The following is a 22,278-nucleotide window of genomic DNA, read 5'->3' on the forward strand; positions in this document are numbered from 1 at the left end:
TTGAAAACCAATCTAAGGAAGATTTATGGAGAACTCAAACACTTGTTCACTATTTCTTTTTCTTTAAAAAAATAATTTTTATTAAAGATTTTCTTGGTTTACAAAAGTACGTGCATTGTCTCTTCTTTCATGTTGTAACGTCTTTTCTACAGATCAGTTACATTTGTTATGAGATGTTAGTGTTGGGTATAGTATAAGGTCAGGGGAAAAGAGTGGGGGAGAGGAGGGGTGGGGTGGGGAAATTTATATTCTTTTCTATAGTGTACATGTGGGGTTTTGTGTCAGCGTCAGCTTTTTCTATTCGCTTGATATATTTCTTGCTCACTATTTCTGAGTCTTTGCCTCAAGATAAGTTATTGTTCAACTGTGCATTTTGACATTTTTCTGATGGATCAAGAGCATTTCCTATGCTTTTTACACTACAACGTGGTATCCTTTAATTGAACGTTTAAGCCAAAGCTTTATAAAAGCATGACAGTTCTGCTGACGAAGTATAATGGAACTACCATTGACCTGCTTACTGGTTTGCAGATCCAATTTCTTTTGATGATTGTTTGATAAGATCTTGAGGAAATTTAATTTATTTATATGAATGCTTATACACTGCCAAATAATAAAAAAGAGCATTGTGACAGTGTACAATAACATCATTAAGACATCATAAAATTAGATAATTAAGTAATAAAATAAAGGACAAATGACCAACGCTGAATGAAATTAAAACTCTAAAAGTGCTTGGTGGAATGTTTTCAGCATCAGAATTGTGGGTGTCTCTCTGAATTCAATAGGAACATTGTTCCAAAATTCTGGTTGACACTATGCTAAAATCCTTAGTTCCTGAGAGGATGCTCTTCTTAAGTAACCAGCTCAGCTAATTTCACTGATCAGTGGTGTATGTGAGAACAAACCATTTTTCTGGCAGACAGCTTTTTGCCACTTAATGTGCAACTGTCATCCATATTGTTGGTGTTGTCACTATGCTAGAAAGAATGCTCTCTGTGTAATATTCCACAGCTGGCCTTGTCTATATTAGCATCTTTCCTTCTCCTCATGAGCAGCCGTGCCAGCACATGCAAGGGCAATGTTGCTGGAAAGATTAGGAAGGAGGGAAGGTTTGAGAACCTGTGACCTTTCGCCTGGCAGAGAACTTCTCGAATGGCTTTTCCATTTGGGCCCTTGCAAAGAGAGTTCTGTGCAGCATTTTGAAGTCCTGACAAACAGCTGATTGTTGAGGCTTCAAAGCACCACTTCACATGATGTTAATGGCCCACTGGGGGCTAGGAGATATAAAGATCTGGCTCAGCGGTCATATCCAGTTCCCCATCCACAGCAAAGAACTAAGAAATTCAAACGTTAACAGCACTTGCAAACTTTTATAAGGGGGTGTGTGTGTGCACACACTAATCAGACCATATAATACTTTGCAGCTTTCAACTATAGTGGTACCTTGGTTTAAGAACAGCCCTGTTTACGAAGTATTTGGTATACAAATGCCGATAAACCGGAAGTAATGCACCAGTTAGCGAACTTTACCTTGGTCTACGAACGGAAGCTGAATGGTGGAAGGGCACCGGTGGCAGGAGGCCTCATTAGGGAAAGAACGCCTCGGTTTAAGAACGGCTTTGGTTTAAGAACAGACTTCTGGAACGGATTAAGTTTGTAAACCAAGGTACCACTGTATTGTCAAAAATCTAGGGACATCTTAATGAAATATAGGCACTACTGTTCATAGCAACCATGGGGGGGGGGAGGAGTGAAAACAATAAATTAACAAGGTAGAATTGTGGGGATGCTTATCATTCCAACAAACAAGCTATTTAAAAAGGCATACCAGTAGTCATAACTCTCATCCCAGTTGTCAAAATGAACCAGAAAACGACTGTCCACAATGTCAGTTACTGTAGCAACACATATGAATGCAGGGTTCTTTTTGTCTACTGCTTCAAGCTTCATCCCCACTCGAAACCCTGATGGAATCACCGTCTAATCACGGAAAAGTTTAAAATTAACAATGAACAGAGAACTGGTCTATTTAAATACCTAAAGCACTATATAAAAGAAATAAAGAAATGCAGATTAATAATAATAAACCATGCATCCAAAAGTCTCTTGACTATCCACAATCAATCCACAATCTTGCTACTAAAAAGAAAGGAGTCCCAGCAGTATGGATGAGCCAGTAATTCACATGAAAGTGGCAAAATAAAACAATTTTCAGCATCATGCTTTATCACATATTAATCTTTTTTAAAAATTCTTAACTATTGCACCCTGTCCATTTTGGTTTTGTGCTGCCTGCACATTTGAACCTCAACCATTTGGTTTTGTGCTGCCTGAACAGGTGATGGATACAAGCCACAGTTTACAGTAGTTGCTCCTGATCACTGCACACTTTGTAAGCCTGTTGTCTATTTCACCTCGCCAAGTACTACATACACATTTGATACAAACCTGTGGGGAAATAGTAATCTATATCCATCCAGGACCTATCTAATTGTTTTGAGTGCAATCTGTGGACTGTGTTACTATGCATTAACAGCTTCACATAAGATTGTCTTGGATATAAGATGAACTATCTCCCTCAATATAAGGAAATAGTTTGAATTTCACCATGGAAAACAGGCAGGGATTGATGGGTGTGAACCCAAATCTTTATTTACTTGGGCCTTTCCCCTTGTTTTAGACTAAGGGTTTGAGTCATAATACTAATGAAAAACAATGTAATCATAATATAAAAAGCTATTATCAGCAAAGAAGCAGGGATAATCAGAGAAAACTCACTGTGTTTTGGTTTTCAAACAAGGATTTAGGAGCAGCTTGAGCCTTACATTTCTTCAGATATGAGGGCCAATTAAATTCATCTTCTTTATATCCTAAAGAAACGCATGAAAAGATAAAATGCCATACCTATTAAACTTGTGGTGCACTTGTGTCAACTGCAGTCACACATGTCAGCACAGTACCTCAGTTTCACTCTGCCAAATCATTCAATCCCAGAATTAAGTGGAAAACAGAGACTGTTTCTTATAATTTGCTGATTTGGTTGGAAGGCATTCAGTCTTGAGGATGATGCCTCCTACTGGACTTGATAGACAGACTCTATCCTCCCCTTCTAGAAGGAGGAAATATCCCACTCTCCAGAAAACAACTTCTCATCCCCAAATAAGCAAAACTAAAAAACTGGAACCAGAGCTATTCCAAGAGGAAACAATAAAAGAAACAGTAGGGTCAAGGTGGGGCAATATTTCAATGGCTGCTGAGAACAAGGGGTTGGAATGAAGTATTCACATGGCAATTGCTCAAACTCCAGGGCACAGCCCTTCAACACCATCTCAATCACCCACCTGTCTGAGATGATGTAATTCCAATGGTGAGGAAAAGAAGGAGCTAGGCCTCCACTGGAGACAGCTCCTGACAACGGGTGTAGTTAGACTGAGGATTTCTTTCTGCCCTCTGGAACCAAGAATCTGACACAGAAGAATATCCCCCATTTAAGTCTGTAGGGCTGGTAACCTCTGAAGGATGAAAAACATGGGGCTGCTTGGTTTTGTCCTGCAACTCTGTAAGATGAGCCTCAAGTGCCTTGACAAACAGCTTGGTCCTTGAGAGAGGCAAGGATGACACGATGTGCCTGCAAACTGGAACTAACAACTCACTGCTGCAACCCCACATTTCTATGCACAATGGTGGTGGAAGCCATATGAGGCCCTATACTGAAAAGCATCAAAGGAGGTGCCAGCTGCCAGGGCATAGTAGTAGTATATATTCTTAAATCTATCTTTAACTGCCTGGGGGATATCATCCCTGGCATTCAGCTCCTCCAGAGGAAAAGCCAGAGGAAAAAAAGGGAAGCTGTGGTGGCTGACTTGAATGCCACTGCATCTGCAACTCCTATGAAGAACCCTTTCCACCCTTCTGCCACAGGGATCAATTACAGGAGGATCTACAACCAGAAAATGCAATCGCTGCATCATGCCACATGCGAAGGTATAATGTTCGTTGCAATCTTAATCACTAATTTAGTCTTGTCCAGTTTGTCCCACTCTGCTTTCCATGTAGTACAGTTCTATTGTGAAAAAGTGACCCTGGGAGGGGTGGCTAAACATGTGGGGAGAGCCTTTAGAGTGCCCACCACCCTAGAGTGTGACTCAGAAGATGCCAAGGCCTCTCTCTCCTCAGTTAGCTGGAGGGCCTTATGAGCCTCCAGCCTAATCTGGCAAAATGTAACTTTAAAATTATTCCTGTAGTTGGGAATGCAAAAGCTTCTACTGAAAGCTCTACTGAGACAAAACAATTAAAGCTAAGCCACAGTCATCCGTTTTCTAGTAAAGAGATGAAGTGCCTAGATACTATTTACAGACAATGCATGCTCATGAATTCTGTTCAGCTCTTATAAGTGAACAAGATACATGTCTGGGATTTATCATCTTCTCAAAGAACAAAAGGAAGTTGGATCCCTTAGGTTATTTGTTAAGTATGGTTTGCAGTTCTGGTCCAGAGGAACCTTACTTATAGTTTCATTTCAATGGTATCCTGTGGTGTCCATGAAAAGTGCAAGTAACAGATTAAAGCAAGAGTGTGCAGTTAGTCTGCATTACATACAAGTGTCATTAATATAATGCCAAAGCATGTTTTAGCATTATATATGGTCAACCCACTGTAACTAAGACTGTTGATACCCACTTAGCCAGGATTAAACCCTACTGAACCTGGGATTAAATCAATTGAGTGGACACCTATTTTGATGCATTATAAAGCAGCTTTGTTAGACCTATAACAAAATAGCATATATACTGAACTGGAGGATTGCACTCTTAAATAAGAAAAGAGATCTGATAAGTCTCTCTATATATATAAAAAAACCCAGTCTGATTTACAAATTATTATTCTTTCAGAAGCAAATTCCTGATTGTAGGACTTTGGGTTCTAACTTGGGTGGCCTTATACACTTTGTTTTTCCACCACCATTTTTTCCACTACTTTTCTGTGTGTCTTAAAAATTCCTTTAGATGCTTATTCTTAAGTCCCACTCTGTTCGATGAAGCTTAGTCCCAAGTGCATTTGGACTTTAGCTTGAACTGCAGCATAATGCTCCATAAATCTTAATGCTTTACAAAACAGAGCTTATTGTTCCTAACAGGTTCTCATGAATAGATAGCTATGAAGTTCAGAAATCATCTCAAAGGCATCCAACGGAAATGATAAATTTACCCATCTGAACGACATCTACTCATTCAGACCCACAGGCGGTGTAAGAAATACTATTAGATCTCCTTGTCCAGATTTATCCCTCAAAGAGAACAGCAATTGGACAGTAACAATCCTAGAAGCAGGGTGGGGCAGGGCTGCTTACCTGCCTTCGTAACTCCATGGATAACCAGTAGTGACCCTGAATACAATGTCACTCAACAGACAGAGAGCCACGAGAAGCACATCTCAGCACCAGCACTCAGCTGCTTTTACAAAATTCATAGAAAAAGCAATTGTCTAATATGACACAGATTTTTTTGTTGGTAATCTAATACCTTTTGGCGGATGAAGTTTGTGTCCTGTTTTCTCGCACCAACCAACTGGGTGAATATCAGAAGAATCAGCATTCCGCCAAAAATCGTAACACTCTGGGTATTCATCAAAGTGAAGTCTTATTCTGTAACCACAAGTCTAAATCCAAAAAAGAATGCAGCAAAGGAAAAATGTGTTTACATTTAAACCAAAAAGTCAGTATTAGAAAATTGGTATAAGTGCAGTCAGAATCAAAGAGTTCTCAAACAAAATGTTGTAGCTTTTTATGAGATAACTTTACTTATTACCCTGAAAAGGGAAGCAATCAGAATACATAGACAAGATAGAAAAACAGATAGTAAGGTTGTAACACAGTAGTATATGCACACTAGTCCACATGTGCATCAGGGTATATTGGGCATACACATGGTATATAAATGAGAATGCTGGTATTTCTTTTCAACACTATCTTCTAAACACTATCTTCTATTTTCTACCTCTCTTGATACTAGAATGCAGTGAAGTTGACTGAAAGGAGATTCAGCACAGATAAAAGGAAGTACTTCTTCACACAACACATAATTAAAACTATGGAATTTGGTACCAAAAGGTGAGGTGATGTCCACCAGCTTTTATGGTGTTATTTCTAATCCCATTTTAAAGCTATTAATAACTGCTCATCACTTCTGGCACTCACCTCAGCTACTGTAAGCACACAATACATTGACTGGTGCTCAGGGTCCACTCCTTCTAGTTTCATTCCAACTTTGAATCCATTTTTGTTGTATGGGAAGGATTGATACTGGAAGAAAAAGATGTCAAATTTTCTAAGTTTAGCATAAACATTTCTAAAAGATAGCCAACGATTTCAAGGGGATGTGGCTCTCAGTCCTTCCAATGAACAGATCAAACTATTACTTATTTAAAACAAACCTACATAGAAGTTAAAAAATGCTTTATAATTTTGATAAATATAAAAAAACTGTATTATAAATATGGGTCTCAGTCTGCCATGGATGTTCCCTGAAGTAGCTTCTCTCTCATCTTCCAAGTCCATATTAAAAACTGCCATGTACGTTGCTGATAGACATATCCTTTTGCCATCACATGGGTTCAGATATTAAGGGAACGCAACATACACAAAAGCCACTCACTCTTGTACTCATTTTGTTGTTTCCCTTCCTGTCTGTACAACTGATATAGGGAACTCTGGGTCAGACAGAAGTGTTTGATTGATTTAATTTATTTCCACAGTGAGCTGTGCCCAATGAAAATATGGAAGAAGTCTGGTGGCAGTGTGAGAAACCTGTACCATGACTGTACCAAACTTCTACCTCTGGACTCCTTAAACTTCTAAACGGATAGCTAAAGTGCAAAGCAGTGATAATGTTTCCATGAACTAAACAAAATAAATTGATGTTGAATAGATTATCTATGTAACTTTTCCAAGGATGATATCAAAAACAGGATTTTAGATTCCCACTGGTTCCTGCTTATCCCTGGAAAAAGTACAAGAATTAATGACATCTGACATAACTTTTCCATGTGCATCCTGCCTCATTCTCATTGTTGTTTGCTGCAATAAAAATGGAGTGAAATGCTGCAAAACCTTTGGGCTGATGCAGAAATATTCTTATCCTCCATTAAGAGGTTTTGTGAAGGCCGCTAGATGATGCACTGCATTCCCACAGTCTTCCTGCCCATCTCTAGAATCCAAAATCCCTCCACTGTTCCTCTTTCAGTTTTAATTTCTGCAAAGTGCTATCTCAGCTTCAATATTAACTGTTGTTAGAGATAATCAACTAACCAGAATTAGAAACCACTGCAATAATAAAAATGGAACTGCAGTTAAAGGTTCCCTACAGATGTAACAGTTCGAAAACACGTCAAAGTGCAAGTAGATAAACAGGTACTGCTCCGGTGGGAAGGTAAATGGTGTTTCCGTGCACTGCTCTGGTTCACCAGAAGCGGCTTAGTCATGCTGGCCACATGACCTGGAAGCTGTACGCCAGCTCCCTTGGCCAATAAAGCGAGATGAGCGCCACAACCCCAGAGTCGGTCATGACTGGACCTAATGGTCAGGGGTCCCTTTGCCTTTACCGATGTAACAAAGTATCCTACAAATGTAGCAAAGTACCCGACGAGTAACAAAGGCGATAAATATTCTAGGATGCATCAACAAAAGCATACTGTGCACATCAAGAGAAGTAACAGTACCGCTCTATTCTGTCTTAGTCAGACCACACTTGGGAGTACTGTGTCCAGTTCTGGGTGCCACAGTTTAAGAAGGATATTGACAAGCTTGAACGTGTGCAGAGGAAGGCAACAAAGATGATCAAGGATCTAGAAACCAATCCTTATGAGGAACAGTTGAGAAGAGTGAGAGAAGATATGATAGCCATGGAGAAAGCTTGTTTTCCTCCTGAACTGGAGGGCAGGACCCAAACCAATGGATTCAAGTTGTAAGAAAGGAGATTCCAACTTAACATCAGGAAGAACTTTCTGATAATAAGAGCTGCCTGACAATGGAGCAGACTCCCTCAAAATGTGGTGGACTCTCCTCCATTGGAGGTTTTTAAGCAGAGGTTGGTCATCTGTCATGGATGCTTTAGTTGAGACACCTGCATTATGTCAAAATATGGGTGATCTGTATGAACTCAACTGCATACAAGATTGCAGCACTAGATAAATTTTACATTGCTCATTGCTACCCAGATTCTTTAATAAATCTGTCATATAAAACGCTTCCAAAATGGGGAAAATTTATGTACCCAAGTTCCATCATACCACATACAGAAGAAAGCACAGGCAATACATACAAGTCATTTTCACCTTTGTTTCTTCCAGATAGCATATTGTAATAGTAGCAATATATTTATATCCCACTTTTCTATAGTTACACACCCAAAATGACATTAAAAAGCAAATATAAATACATAACCTTAACAATAAAACACAATATTTACATTTAAAGCAGCAGTTCAGCACTATATATAATAAAGCTGTTTAGAAACTGAGTCAGCAATACGATCAGTCAACCAACCATTACAAGCTTACTGAAACAAATTGGTTTTCAGCAATATCTAAAAGAACGCAATAAAAGGCCAAATGTACCTCAGTTGCAAGGGCATTCCAGAGTTTCAGTGTAACCACTGAAAATGTTATATCTCTCTTAACCATCCATGAGAGAATTTTTTTGAGAAGACCTAATCTCAGCTCATTACAAGACAAATTAAACACACACTAATGCAATTACCAATTGAATATTTACCATGTAAAACATCATATCATCATCATCATCGACTTTTATTGCGCTAGCCAGAGGCCATGGCATCATTCAGAAAAATAACAAAAGGAAAAACAGAAATAACCATAAAAATCATCAGGCACCACACATACAATATAAACCACGGTCACAACTATGAGAATAGAAGATTCTCTAGTAAAATGTGCCAAATTAAATATCCGAATACCCTTTGCAGTTGACCGCTATTTTATCTAGTTCTTCCCTCCTGATCTTCTTAGCTGCCAACGCAGTGCTATTTTATAAGTTACAAAGTCATCAGTATCACTCAGCAGCCATTTCACCCTTTCCACCCTATTCGAGTGAGTTCCATTCGGAAACAGGTGTTTTATGAATCGGTCTCTTGGGTCTATATATAACGGACACTGCAATAAATAGTGGCACAGGTCCTCCACACAGGATTGCCAACACAGACAAAGTCTCTCTTCATAATGTACTTTGCCGTTGCGTTCATCCAACACCGCCGAGGGCATCAACTGGAATCATAATTCTGTGAAAGCGATTCTAAGCACGGCAAGTGGGAGCTTTGACAGGTAACTGGCCCGGGTATGCTCCGTTTTAATAAGTGGGAACCATGGCGAACTCTTGGTAGAAGCCATCATGGTTCAATCCCTTTCTGCATCGGACCTAAAGAGACAACCTCTTAAGTGCCTCTTGTCCATCTCCATAATCACCTGAAAATCTTGTAATTGATACTGGGACAAGAGGCGCTGGATACTGTCCTTCCAACATTTGGTCTGTTTCTGTTCTGTGTGTGACACAGCGGGGAGTCTCTCCTCCGAAAGAAATTTAAGTCTTTTCATATAATTTGAGCACAGGTAATCAATTCTAGCCTGTATGGTTGTCATGTCAGCTTCAACACAGAGAAGAGCAGCTGGAGTCCCATTGGGGATTATATGTGAACTATTTTAAAGTTTCATAAGTGAGCAAGCAAGCTAAAATGGTCATGCCAGCCATTTCAAACTTCTTCTATATTTGTACATGACACCTATTTTTTACCCGACACACAGGCCCCCGTCTGCCTCAAAGAAGCAGTGTTTTAAGGTTTCAGCATACCTCTTTAAAAATCTTAGGTGGAGCTGCTATAGCCTTTTCTTCTTCCAAATACGAAGACCAACTCCATGTTTTCTTTGCCTTTGATATCAAAGCTGGAATTAGAAATTAAAATCTTAATGTAAGCACAGTCACAGTTTTGTAAAAAATTATCTGCATAAGCAGTTGTATTCTACTATCATTATGGTTCTAACGGTATGAATTACAGTTCTCTTACAATGCAATTCCATAAGCTTCAGATTTATGGTTAATTTCAGTGCTACTCCATTAAAGAGAAGACCAAAGCTACATTTTTCACACCGCTGATCAGAAGCCAGCAAAGATGGATGGTTATTGCCAAAGCAAAAATTACAGATCACACTATAGAAAGCTATGGAGTTAACCGGTACTTCCTAATCCTGTTGTTTTCCTCAAATACATGTATCCACTTTGCTAACAATCTGACTCTGTGGCAATTGATTTATACTGCTTTAGGCATCTCCTAGGATTTATTTATTACTGGTTTCTATAAATCTATCTTAACTTTCAGCATGTGGTTTAGATATGAAATTACTCCCAGGAGACACCAAGCAGGGCCTCACTTCTAGTTTTAAAATGTGTGTTCTAAAGAACTATTTGAACAATTTCACATATGTGAGACACAGAAATCCTTGCCAGTATTCAAGCAATTCAATTATCTTAATTTCATTTATACTTCCACTTTAAAGCTCCCCCATGGAACGGTATAACAAAGCCAGAGCAGGAAGTTACTCAGTCAAGTAATAAAATGGAATTACTTGGAAGGATGGTACTCTTCAATCTCTTAATTTACAAAATGCACAATATTTGTTGCATACAATGTCACAAATGGATTAAGATTTAGACTAGTGACTGAAAATGGACCAACCCAGCTTTTTACAGAGAAACTAAAAATACACCAGCATTATTGTTATAGTAAAGGGCCAGTCTTTTCCAAAATGTGACACATCATCCCAAATTTTTAGGTGTGCATCTAAGAGGTTTACATGCACACTGAAATACATAGTTTACAAACATGCATATCATACAAGGACAAATTGTCAGTGAGCAGGAATTGCCTATGGTTCCATTATGAGTGCACACTCAGTGTCCAACATGGGTTTGCTAACATAACACAGAAGAGGCCCTTTAGATGGCAGAAACTGATGTAAACCTTATACTGATATGGACTCGCATATCAACTTACTCTGTTTTAGAACTGCCATCTCTCTTTTCCTTTTCCGTGTGGCTCTCTGAGAGACTCTTAGTATCCTCCCTTCAGGTTTCTCCTCCTAAATTGCAAAATTAAAGTATACTTCACTGAAGTAACTTTGAAGCACACTGATTTTCGAAATACTTTTTTCAGGTTGCTCACTGCAGTTTTGTCATGTGTTCTCCAAGATATTACAGGGCAATCCTGTGAACATTTATTTGGAAGCAAGTCTATTCAGGTCAATGGGTCTGACTTCCTAATACGTGTGTTATATTAGAAGCTTATGAAATAAATGGAACAATAAGGTTTTAATAAGGTCCTGAAATGTGTGCTGGGGAGGCTCATGCATGGAATACAGTCTTTGTCTGACATACCCAGGAAAGACACATCCATTTTGTGCAGCAAAAAGAACTGTCTCCACCATCCATAACTGGCCCCCTTTTTCTTTTCTTTTTTTAAGTTGAATTTCTGTCTCAGAGTGCCAGTGGAGAGAACCTGTCTATTTTTATTCATTCTGCTCAACCTTAGAAATAATTGATAATATAGTGGTGATATAGTGACTAGCAATGCTTTCATCCCACTGCCTGGAATCACTATAATAAAGCATGGAACAGCATGATAACTCAATATACATTTTTTGTTATTTTAAACGTAAGAACAACAATGATAAAACAAGGTAACATAATTATTGACCTTGGTGGAGCTAATATTGAATACCAACCTGCTATACCTGAAAGGTTAGTTATTCCCCCACAGGATAACAGTCAGACACCAGTGTCCGTAAAAGTCTTTTGAGCATTCCTAAAAGCTCTGGGAGTGTGCAGCAGCTCAAATAAATGCCTAGAGTCTATGGAAGGAAACTTGCCTTTCTTTTCAAAACTCCCAGGCAACACTTGACCAACCTTAGGACACCAAAATATAAGGTTGGATCAGGCACAGCCGCCATAATCTCACCAGGACACTCACATATTTAAATGACCATTTAAATAGAAAAAAGCATTCCATTTACATTTTGCTAAACATTTCAAACACTCCAACCTTAAAAGCACAGAGTCATTTAAATGCATAAAGTTTTTGAATGACTGTAAATTACCAAAACTATATTTACAACCACAGATCAGTTTAACCTATAAACCTGTCAACTGGACCATACTAACCATTGCCTCATACTTCCTGACATTGTCTTCCATACATTCTCCTTTTGAGGGCGATTTGGTTTTTCTTTTTTGAGTGCCCTTGGAACAGTCCTCATCATTGACTTCTGATACATCTTTGTCCTCCCTTTGCTCTCTAGAATGAAAACAAAATAACAGGAGCTATATTAATTGTCATTTTGAAGAATACATTTTCTAAAGCCAAGTTTGTCTATCTCTTAAAGTTGTTGTGGTTTTTTTTAAAAAAAGGAGGAATTGCAAGCGCAAAAAAATTATTTATAAACACCACAATTAATGCAAGCATACAATAAGCAGTCATTCGCAATGAGGCAAGTTCATTTAAACTGCAGCACTCTTTACACTAGTTATCACATTATTCACACATGCCAACTCTTACTTGTTTTTAATCTGATGTGCACATTTTTGGCTGCAAGATCTTTCTCCAGCTACAAAGTCCACTGTGGTTCCAGAATGAAAACAATGTTCACAGAAATGAGACCCGTCAACCTTGCTAGCTTCCTTCAGTTTTTGTGGTACTTCTGTATTTTCTGAGAAAGCTATACAATGGAAAGCACGGAAAGCACAGCAAATGTTTTAGGCTGTAAATGGTGAAAACTAGCAGGCATATTTGTAAACCACATGAAGCAAAAGATGCCACTGAAGGATATGACTTACCCAAGACGTGCCAAGAATGAAATTGGCACATTCGTTTATGCTACTTTGAAAAAGTGCTTCAGGCTTTTAGACAACTCTGTGCTAACATTTTACAAAAAACCTTACTGGTTTTTGCCTCTTCCTCAACAGCAGTCTAACTAGTATAGTAACAACTATCATTTCTACCAAGTGGTTTGCAGGTTTCAGAATTTAATTTGTTACAATATTAGCTATCTTTCAATATTCCAGAGCAGAAGCTAATATTAAAGAAAATGTCAGGAACAGCGTCATAGAGAAACTTTAAGAATACCACCATTTTGTTCTGAAGACAGAAATTTGTCTTATCATGATTTATCATGATTCTGACCTTCTTGAGCAGTTGGCACCATCCAGGTTGTGGTAGCTGTAGCCTTCTTAACACTTTCCATCTCTGTTTCATCGGTGATTACTTCTAGGGCACCGAATTCATTCACACGAAACTAATTTTAAAAACAGGTAAGAATTAAGGGGGGAAATATTGCTAGTAGGTAAAGATCTATTGATGTTTAATCTATAATGGTTTGACACCTAATAGCTGACAGCCTCCATAATGCCTATTGACACCACTTGGTTAAAAAAGAGAGAAAAGTAAACAGACATTTCTACATTTCTCCTCTGCAGGAGCTTCCTTCACATCCATGTTAATGTATATTAGCAGACACATGAAAAGCTGGGGATAGGACGATATCTGTGCCCATGAACTAAGACAGTAGCCTAAATTGCACGCTGCTTGTCAGGTCTATTGCCCAAATGAGGCTCCCAAGAGGCATTTCTAAGGGAAACTTTTCTAGGGAAAGTGAAATCCTGAAGAATTACAAGATCTTGAAACAGAGAAGCAATGAATGGAGGTTGAGAACATTTTTCACAGTTTGCATAATCCATAATCACAGATCACAGCCAAGCAAACAAATCCTAAAAAGTTATAGTCCATCACAAATCTTTTTTACTAGCTTGTTTGCCACAAAATCATGTTTGTTAATCATCTACAGGCTCAGTGACAGTCTAAAAGAAATAAAGTATTGAACTCTCTCTTGTTTACATGAGATTCACTGCCTAACTCCCTGTCTTTGACATAAGCCAGAGCTTTCCAAACTGTGTGTCATGACAGGTTAGTGTGTCAGCTTCAGTGTGTAGGTGTGTCGTGCAAATGCTCCCCACGCTCCTTCAAGGGCTGGAAAGGGGTTAGTTTAACCTCCGGTTTGCTAGTAAAACTGAATTACGGTGTCGCAAAACGATGTAAAACTGAATTACCGTGTCATGAAATGATGCATGCCTAAAAGGTGTGTAACCAACATGAAAAGTTTGGAAAGCTCTGACATATGCAAACAGGCAAGTGGCTATTTACATGCCTGATCACAATCTTTTAAAATATGAAGTACTTCACAATTCAGACCTTCAAAAGAAAAAAACTACTGAACAGCAGTGAACACTATCAAATATGGATAACATACGGCTCTATTCTACTTTTTGGAAATTAATTTATAACCAAGCTATTTCCTGAGATATCACTGGTGGGCCATCAGCATTTGCTCAGTCTTCAGAATCACTTCTGCATGAGCTGGATTGCAGGCAAAACCTCAACCCTTTCCCCTTTTCAGTTGCTTACTCCATGTGTGTGCCCTCCACACAACCTGTTTATTAAGCATTCATCAATTTGTTTCTTGGGACAATGCTGGCTATTTAATGAGCATTATTTTTATTGGTTTATGAGGTGGTTAGATGATGATGTGTCAAAGCAGGTGTTATCTCACTTTCCAGTGTGTTTTCCTGTCGCTTTCCTTATAGCAAAACGTTCAGTATTTCGAAGAAGGTTTGCTGCCAAAAAACTGTGAAAAATGAATTTGCCAGTATGTGATATTATCTCATCTAAAGACAGTGATAGACTGGAAGCGATCCTCAGTCTCAGCAGCAGGAAATAGCTGGGGTACATCATACAGTGTAACATACACTGGGGATCAGAGGAGAAGTGTTTGAGGAGATCAACTGAGCAGCCAGTCTCTTCATTTCCAGTTCCTACTATGTACAGATAGGAAAACAGAAAAAGGGAAAAGAAAAATAGGTGCAAAGGGGTGGGGGGTGGAAAATGCAGCCCACTAGTACCATCTAGTGGTCATTATAAACATGTATCATAATTCTATTAAATATATATCTGAGAATGAGCTTTCTTTGAGGACCCTAACGCCTTCCATGCAAACAAGAGAAGACAGGCAGTGACAGCTTTGAAAGTTTGTCAGCCATCTACCACTTTTGTTTTGCCAATATTCAATTTTAGACCGCAAGCTCCTCTGAGGAGCCTGTTGTCTTATACTAGGTAAAGTTCAATGCTCACTGATGATGACATCATCATTAGCATTATCATCATCATCATCATCACCACCACCATCAATTTAAGATCACAGGAGCAAGAAATGGGGAAAGTGGACATATACACAGAGTTTTATTTTTCACTTTCTGCTCATGAATGGTAAAATGGAAAACCTTTTCTTACATATTTATCGCCTCAAATAGTGTCTCAATCATTTCTATAGTTATACTTTCCTCTCCCGGCAACTCCTTGTTGGAAAAAGAACTCTGGGACCCACACTCAAGCAGATGCGCAAAGGGGGAAATGCCAGGGCCTCAAAATAGTGTGTGGTACTTCAGCTACTAAACCCAGGTTTCCTGAAAAGCGGGGTGGGTGGGTGCTGTGAGAATAAACCTGCTTTGTTTCAAATCACCTTTTCATGTTGCTTTTTACACCAATGAGGTACGAGGACCTCTTCACCCAATGACCATTATGTAATTTGTGCCAGCACATCAAACTCTGCTTGTGCTGTCATGTGTGCATGTGCAAGGGCTGCCTGAATGTAGTCACCTCAGGTTAACAGTGACTTCCTTTTCCTAATCAGATGGAAGCTTGTTTGAGGGAAAACATCAAATGGAAATATTTGCTCGTTCCCCCCCAAGTCTTCCCTCGTTGGTTGTTTTTACTCCTCCCTCCCTCTCATTGCCTTAACTTCTCTTTTTTTCCTCTGATTTTTTTCAAACAACTGTCCTCAGAACTCTCTCAATTTCATCAGACAAAAACTTTTCAGTCCCTTAAAAAATAAAAAGGGGTTATGTTCAAGGATCCCCAAGGCTTTCATTTCATAATTTACTACTATGGCCCTAAGGAGGCATTTCTTTCCTTTTAACACATTTCCTTCATCCACCTTTCTCGAGCTAATCCTGAAAGCCAGTATGTGTTCTCAAGGTCAGCACTCAAGCAGTGCTAAAAATCACCATCACCAGTATAAGTAATTGATATTAATAAGGCTTTCCAAGAAAAGAAGCGGAATAACTGCAGGTGGTATAAAACCAGGTTTGAGTGGACCTTTGTCTCTTCCTTCACCTGCAAGGCCATTAGGTTCTCCATCTGCTCTTTCCGGGCAAAAAAAACCTGGGTATATGTATTTTCAGGAGGATTTAAAAATTAATCCATTCACTTGTTTGGATGCAATAACAACATACTGGGCACACTTGTAATTTCCACTTTGAAAATATGGCACTTGAGAGGCACAAAAGCCTAAAATACTCCATATACTGCCTCTCCACCAGGAAGCAATTTTAAATTATTGCAGCTTGTCCAATTTGATAGAAGCACTTGAATCCAGAGGTGATGGTGATTGTGTGCACTCATCAGAGTGATTCAAAAAAGCAGAGTACTTCACATTTATATATGCTCTTCAGCTTAGAAGATATCAACTCTTCTAGTCCTCTACACAGCACACAGCAATTGTAAAGCACTGAAGTGTTTCTGATTTGAACACGCTGCTTAGCCTGCCAAATGGAAAAGTTCCAAACCTCGAAATTCTGCACTAGACTATGATTGTCTCACATGTGAAGATCCCTCCCCCCCCATTTGTACATTTATTTAAAAATATAGACTTGAAAAGAAATCACAGTGTAGAATGTTATACACAAATCTGAACAAGCCCACAAAACTTCAATTTGCTTGCAAACAATCTTCAGACTGGAAAAATGGGTCAAGGCAAAGTATAAAATTGCTTACTATAAATAACACAACACTCAGCACTAAAAAATTTCTGGTCTTGTGTGAATTTTTTAGAAGAAAACATTCAAAGGGCTTGCAATTCAGTGTAAAGATCTACCTACTGATAAGAAAATCTCTCTTGTGAAATGGTTTTCCTCTTCATTACTCTTCAATTGCAGCCAGGAAGATATTTACACCTAACTGCAAGTCTAGAAAGGTTGGTGATGTGACCGTAAGGACTTCTCACTTGCCCTGTGTGTGCCTGAGTTCAATTATTTCAATTATCAGAAGCAATCTGCTGTAGCTCAAACTGTTGATCAATTATGATTCTGTTATGTACTGAGTTGAATAGGCTCCAAAATGCAGCAGTCTGATTGGTCCTAGAACAACAGTATGCAGCAGTATGCAGCAGTCTGATTGGTCCTAGAACAATGCAGCAGTATGACTGTTCTGCAGGAGCCACCCAATCTAGCTCCAGATGGAAGTGAATCCACAACCTGATTGGCCTACAGGAGAATTCCGGAATTAGCCAATTACGTGCAGCCCATTGTGTAAATAATGTATATAAAGCAGATACTTTGGGGAAACATTCATTCCTCCTCACCGCTATGAGCTGAATAAAGAGCATGAAAATCCACTCTCGACTCTGCTTATATTTCAAATTCAAATCATACAGCTCTATCTTGAGTTTCTTCAGGTGCCTCTCTCTTCTATGATTCTACTAAATATTTCCAGGGCAGACTCCAGAACATGGCAACACGGGGATTTCCTGCAGTCCTCAATGCCCTCTCCAATCTTTGAAGGGAGAACCCAAGAACATCAGAAGCAGTTATTTGTGAATTCTCCGTTTGCACTCCCCATATCTTTCAGGTGAAGGACGACATCAGGCGGCTTTCAGAGAGCCAGAAAGAGGCATTTGAGAATAATAGAACAGTACTGTAATGAAAATTGACTTGCTTTTCCCAGAACGTGGTTGCTATCTCCCATTGCTGCTGTTTGTGGACACTGGTCCATTATGATAAGGTACATACGGCTGCAAGCTAGGGTTTCTTCCTACTACCATTTGTTCTGAGAAGACGCCATACAAAGGCTCAGAGGATTATTACATTAACGATCAAAGATGTACTGGACAGCTAGCAAGGACTGAGAAACTGTGCATGGGGCACCTGTCTATCCTGCTGAGGGTATCTGCCATCGACACCATACAATATCATCTATATAAATACAATAATAATAATCTACTATAATGTCTTTTCGGATTCAGTATATGCGCTGAGAATTAGGAGTCCTGTGCTTTGTTCATTATTCTGTTCCTCCTCAGCAAACAGTTTCAGAAAGCAAAGCTGGAGGCTGTTATTTTGTCCCATGGCCATTGAGCACTGGACTGCCACAGTACTCTGTTTGCTATTTAACACAAACATATCACAAGAGGAAGATTTTGGACTGAATGAGGCCAAAGAAACTCAAATTCAGTCCAGTCAAGAGACAGGAACTGTTGGTGGATGGTTTGATGAATGTATGAGGTGCTGTTCAACTTATTCTGGGCAGGGTTGCCTTTCCACTAATGGAGCAAGTCCACAGTTTGTGATTGCTGTTCAATATAGCTGATAATTTGGATGTCAAGTGGCATTCGTCATATGAAACATCTTTTACCAGTAAAGGTTGGTAGGCCAGCTGCGGCATATCCTGGAGAGAATTTTGACACACTTATCCATTTCCTGGTAACATCAAGACTTGCCCTTTATACAGCACTACGTTGTATGTATATACCGTATTTTTCGCCCTATAGGACGCACTTTTTCCCCTCCAAAAATGAAGGGGAAATCTGGGTGCGTCCTATGGGGCGAATTCAGGCTTTCGCTGAAGCTTGGAGAGCGAGAGGGGTCGGTGCACACCGACCCCTCTCGCTCTCCAGGCTTCAGGAAGACATCCGCAGCCTAGGCAGCCCTGTGGGAGGTCCCGCAGGGATATCTAGGCTGCGGATAGCAGCCTGCTTCCCGGAGCGTTGGGTGCTCTGCTTTCAGGGCGCCCGGCGCTTCGGGAACACATCCGCAGCCTAGGCAGCCCTGCCGGAGTTCCCCACAGGGCTCCCCACGCTGCGGATAGCAGCCTGCCACCCGGCGCGCGGAGCACCCTGAAGCAGAGCGCCCCTCGCGCCGGGCATACATCCGCAGCGTGGGGAGCCCTGCAGGAGTTCCCCGCAGGGCTCCCCACGCTGCAGATAGCAGCCTGCCACCCGGTGGGCAGGGCGCCCTGAAGCAGAGCGCCCCTCACGCCAGGCAGACATCGGCCAGCCCCACAAGCTCGGGGGACAGCAGGGAGGCGCAGCGCCGCCATCCCGCTGTTCCTCGACCTGGTTCGGTTTCCCTGACCTGCTTTTGGGGGGGAAATAAAGGAAAAAAATTTTTCCTTTATTTCCCCCCCAAAAAACTAGGTGCGTCCTATGGGACGGAGCGTCCTATGGGACGAAAAATACAGTATGCCTCTGCATCTATGGCTACATTATGTTTTTCACAGCCTATTTAGGATTATAAAATGTTACCTTCAGATCACTTCCAGGCAAGGTACCAATTCCATCCTTCCAGTCCATTACACTAAATACATCAAAGTCTTGCCCACATCCACTAGAAGTTGGTTCATTCATGGTGCATATACTGTAAAATAAATAAGACAGGAGATATGAAAATGATCTCTCTGATCCAACATACCCTTAATTGTCTGTATGCCTACATAAACAGATGTAAAAATGTGGTGGCTTTTTTCTTTTTCTTTTGTGAATGGGGTGGGTGGGTGGGTGGGTAGGGAAACAGCACACGAACCCCATCCTGAGGGGTCTTTCTATTTGTGTCTTTGTACTTTATTATACTTTTTTTAAAATTCTAACATTTTCATAAAAAATCTGATCCACTTCCACAAAATGTTATTTTTGAGCCACTTTCACACCATACATCACATGATTTTCAATCATTGTTTCACCTGCCCCACAATATTTATAACCTATTGTAAATAATGTCAAAATTCAAAGCTAATCAACACTTTTATTAAAACCAGCCAAAAATAACAAAATACCAAAATAGTTTCTGAGTTCACCAAAGCTCCTAATCAGGCTGGATATTAAGCAAGTTTTTTGGGGGAGGCAGGAGAGTGGATGGAAGAGAGAGGTACAGTAGAAAACTGGGCTAGATGGTGATGCCGCAAAGTCTAAATTTAGCCAGAAATAAGAGGATGGAGGATAGGAAGAGATAGCAGATTTAATCGGATTAGGCTCTACTAGGTGCTGTGTAGGTTTCAGGTCGCACCTAGGACTGCTGGGAAAATGAAAGAAATAATGGTTCCAATTTTTGAAAATATAAAATCCGGCAGTTGCCTGGATTTTAGCCTTAAGTGAAATACATCTGGCATAACACTTAAAATCTATATCTAACTTTGCTAATATCAAAACTGTCACATTTCTAGTTATCTGCATTCTCCACCTGTGTGTTTTGCTTAAAGCTGGAAACAAATATGGATAACTACTGGGTTATATAGTTGACTGGAATTTAAAAGTCCTATGTAAAGCAGTTCATCCACAAATGAGCCTCTTCTACTTTTCTCTAATGCTGTTTCAGAGAGTTTCCCAACCCTCAAGCAGCAAGAAAGCACCTATGATAAAGCCATGGTGCTACTTATAATAATAAGAAGAATTTATTATTTGTACCCCACCCATCTGGCTGGGTTTCCCCAGCCACTCTGGGCGGCTTCCAACAGAGATTAAAAATACTTGCCACTGTAATAATAATTTTAAGATGCTGTTGCTCATGGACTTATAAAATAAGCACCAGTAACAGAGTAGAACACATGGGAAATGTTGGGCATTAGAGAAGAATTATCCAAAACCCAACCTAGAGTAGATGAAGATTATATTGTTCCTTCACATGAACTCTCCAGGTCATACTCGAGTGTTCCTTCACTTGAACAACCATAATGTAAAAGTCAGAAACTCCTGGTGACAACAATTTCCATGATTTTGGAGGCTGGAAACTGTGCATCTAAATTGCAGAAGTTACAACAGCCAAGATCTGTAAACTCCCCACGCAAATAAACTGCCACCAAACAATGGGGCAGAAGGGACTCTTCCCACACTTCTAGTTGGAACTACATGAACTTTTTCCCTTTAGGGGAAAAATACTAGATCATGGAATGCTGTGTGCTTCACGGTGGTGAAGCTGAGGCTAAAATCCTATGCATGCTTTCTGGGAAGTAAGTCCCAGTACAGTGGTACCTCGGGTTACATGCACTTCAGGTTACAGACTCCGCTAACCCAGAAATAGTGCTTCAGGTTAAGAACTTTGCTTCAGGATGAGAACAGAAATCGTGCTCTGGCGGCCCAGCGGCAGCAGCTGGAAACCCCATTAGCTAAAGTGGTACTTCAGGTTAAGAACAGTTTCAGGTTAAGAACGGACCTCCGGAACGAATTAAGTACTTAACCCGAGGTACCACTGTAGATGTAATAGGACTTGCTTCCAAGTCAGCATATAAACATACAAAATCTATTTATCCTCAAAAAACAGATGATACAGTCGAGAGGACTAAGTTCAATAGAACTAGGTCCTAAAGGTAAAAAAGGTAAGGGACCCCTGGACGGTTAAGTCCAGTCAAATTCAACTATGGGGTGCGGCACTCATCTTGCTTTCAGGCTGAGGGAGGTGGTGTTTGTCTGCAGACAGCTTTCCGAGTCATGTGGCCAGCATGAATAAACCACTTCTGGTGCAATGGAACACCGTAACGGAAGCAAGAGAGCATGGAAACACCATTTACCTTCCCACCGCAGCAGTACCTATTTATCTACTCACACTGGTATGCTTTTGAACTGCTAGGTTGGCAGGGGCTGGGACGAAGCAACAGGAGCTCACCCCATCATGCAGATTCAAACTGCCAACCTTATGTTCAGCAAGCTCAAGAGGCTCGGTGGTTTAGACCACAGAGCCACCCGCATCCCTATTTAAACCTAAAGACTGCCAACAAGGTTCCACTGCTTTTGGTAGATCTTACTCACTAATAACTTGAGCTAGACAAAAAAAAATCCCTTTACAATCTGCAATTACGTCTCTCAAAACAGTTAAAAGCAGAAATACCTATTATCAACAGACGTAACTGGTCTTCAACTTTCATTCAATATAGTAGAAATGATGTTACCCTTATGGCCTTTTCTCTTGTTCTCAGCCTGTTTGCTTCTCTCTCTTTTGCTCCTCCCTTCCACATACACACTCACATTTATGTTAGTTTTTAGACTTTGTATGGCTGAAGGAAAGGGGCTATTCAAGACTACTTGTTCCTATGCTAAATAATCACCATCTTCAGCACTGCAGTA

At 40.0% G+C, this 22,278-nt stretch overlaps 1 protein-coding gene across 12 annotated transcripts in view; it reads right to left on the reverse strand.

Moving 5' to 3' along the window:
* L3MBTL3 (L3MBTL histone methyl-lysine binding protein 3) overlaps positions 1–22,278 on the reverse strand; it is a 58,792-nt gene that overhangs the window by 27,033 nt on the left and 9,481 nt on the right. For all 12 annotated transcript variants that reach the window (XM_079970760.1, XM_079970758.1, XM_079970762.1 and 9 more), the window contains 10 exons: positions 19,471–19,582; positions 13,245–13,356; positions 12,621–12,780; positions 12,227–12,359; positions 11,064–11,148; positions 9,863–9,954; positions 6,200–6,304; positions 5,526–5,661; positions 2,782–2,873; positions 1,832–1,983 (listed from right to left, as the gene is read on the reverse strand). In XM_079970760.1, coding sequence (XP_079826886.1) covers positions 1,832–1,983; positions 2,782–2,873; positions 5,526–5,661; positions 6,200–6,304; positions 9,863–9,954; positions 11,064–11,148; positions 12,227–12,359; positions 12,621–12,780; positions 13,245–13,356; positions 19,471–19,572 — 1,169 coding nt within the window. In that variant the 5' untranslated portion in view covers positions 19,573–19,582. Of the gene's footprint in view, positions 1–1,831; positions 1,984–2,781; positions 2,874–5,525; positions 5,662–6,199; positions 6,305–9,862; positions 9,955–11,063; positions 11,149–12,226; positions 12,360–12,620; positions 12,781–13,244; positions 13,357–19,470; positions 19,583–22,278 lie in introns of those variants that run through there.

Source organism: Podarcis cretensis, assembly GCF_951804945.1.
Source record: "Podarcis cretensis genome assembly, chromosome: 3".
NCBI classification, from domain to species: Eukaryota; Metazoa; Chordata; class Lepidosauria; order Squamata; family Lacertidae; genus Podarcis; species Podarcis cretensis.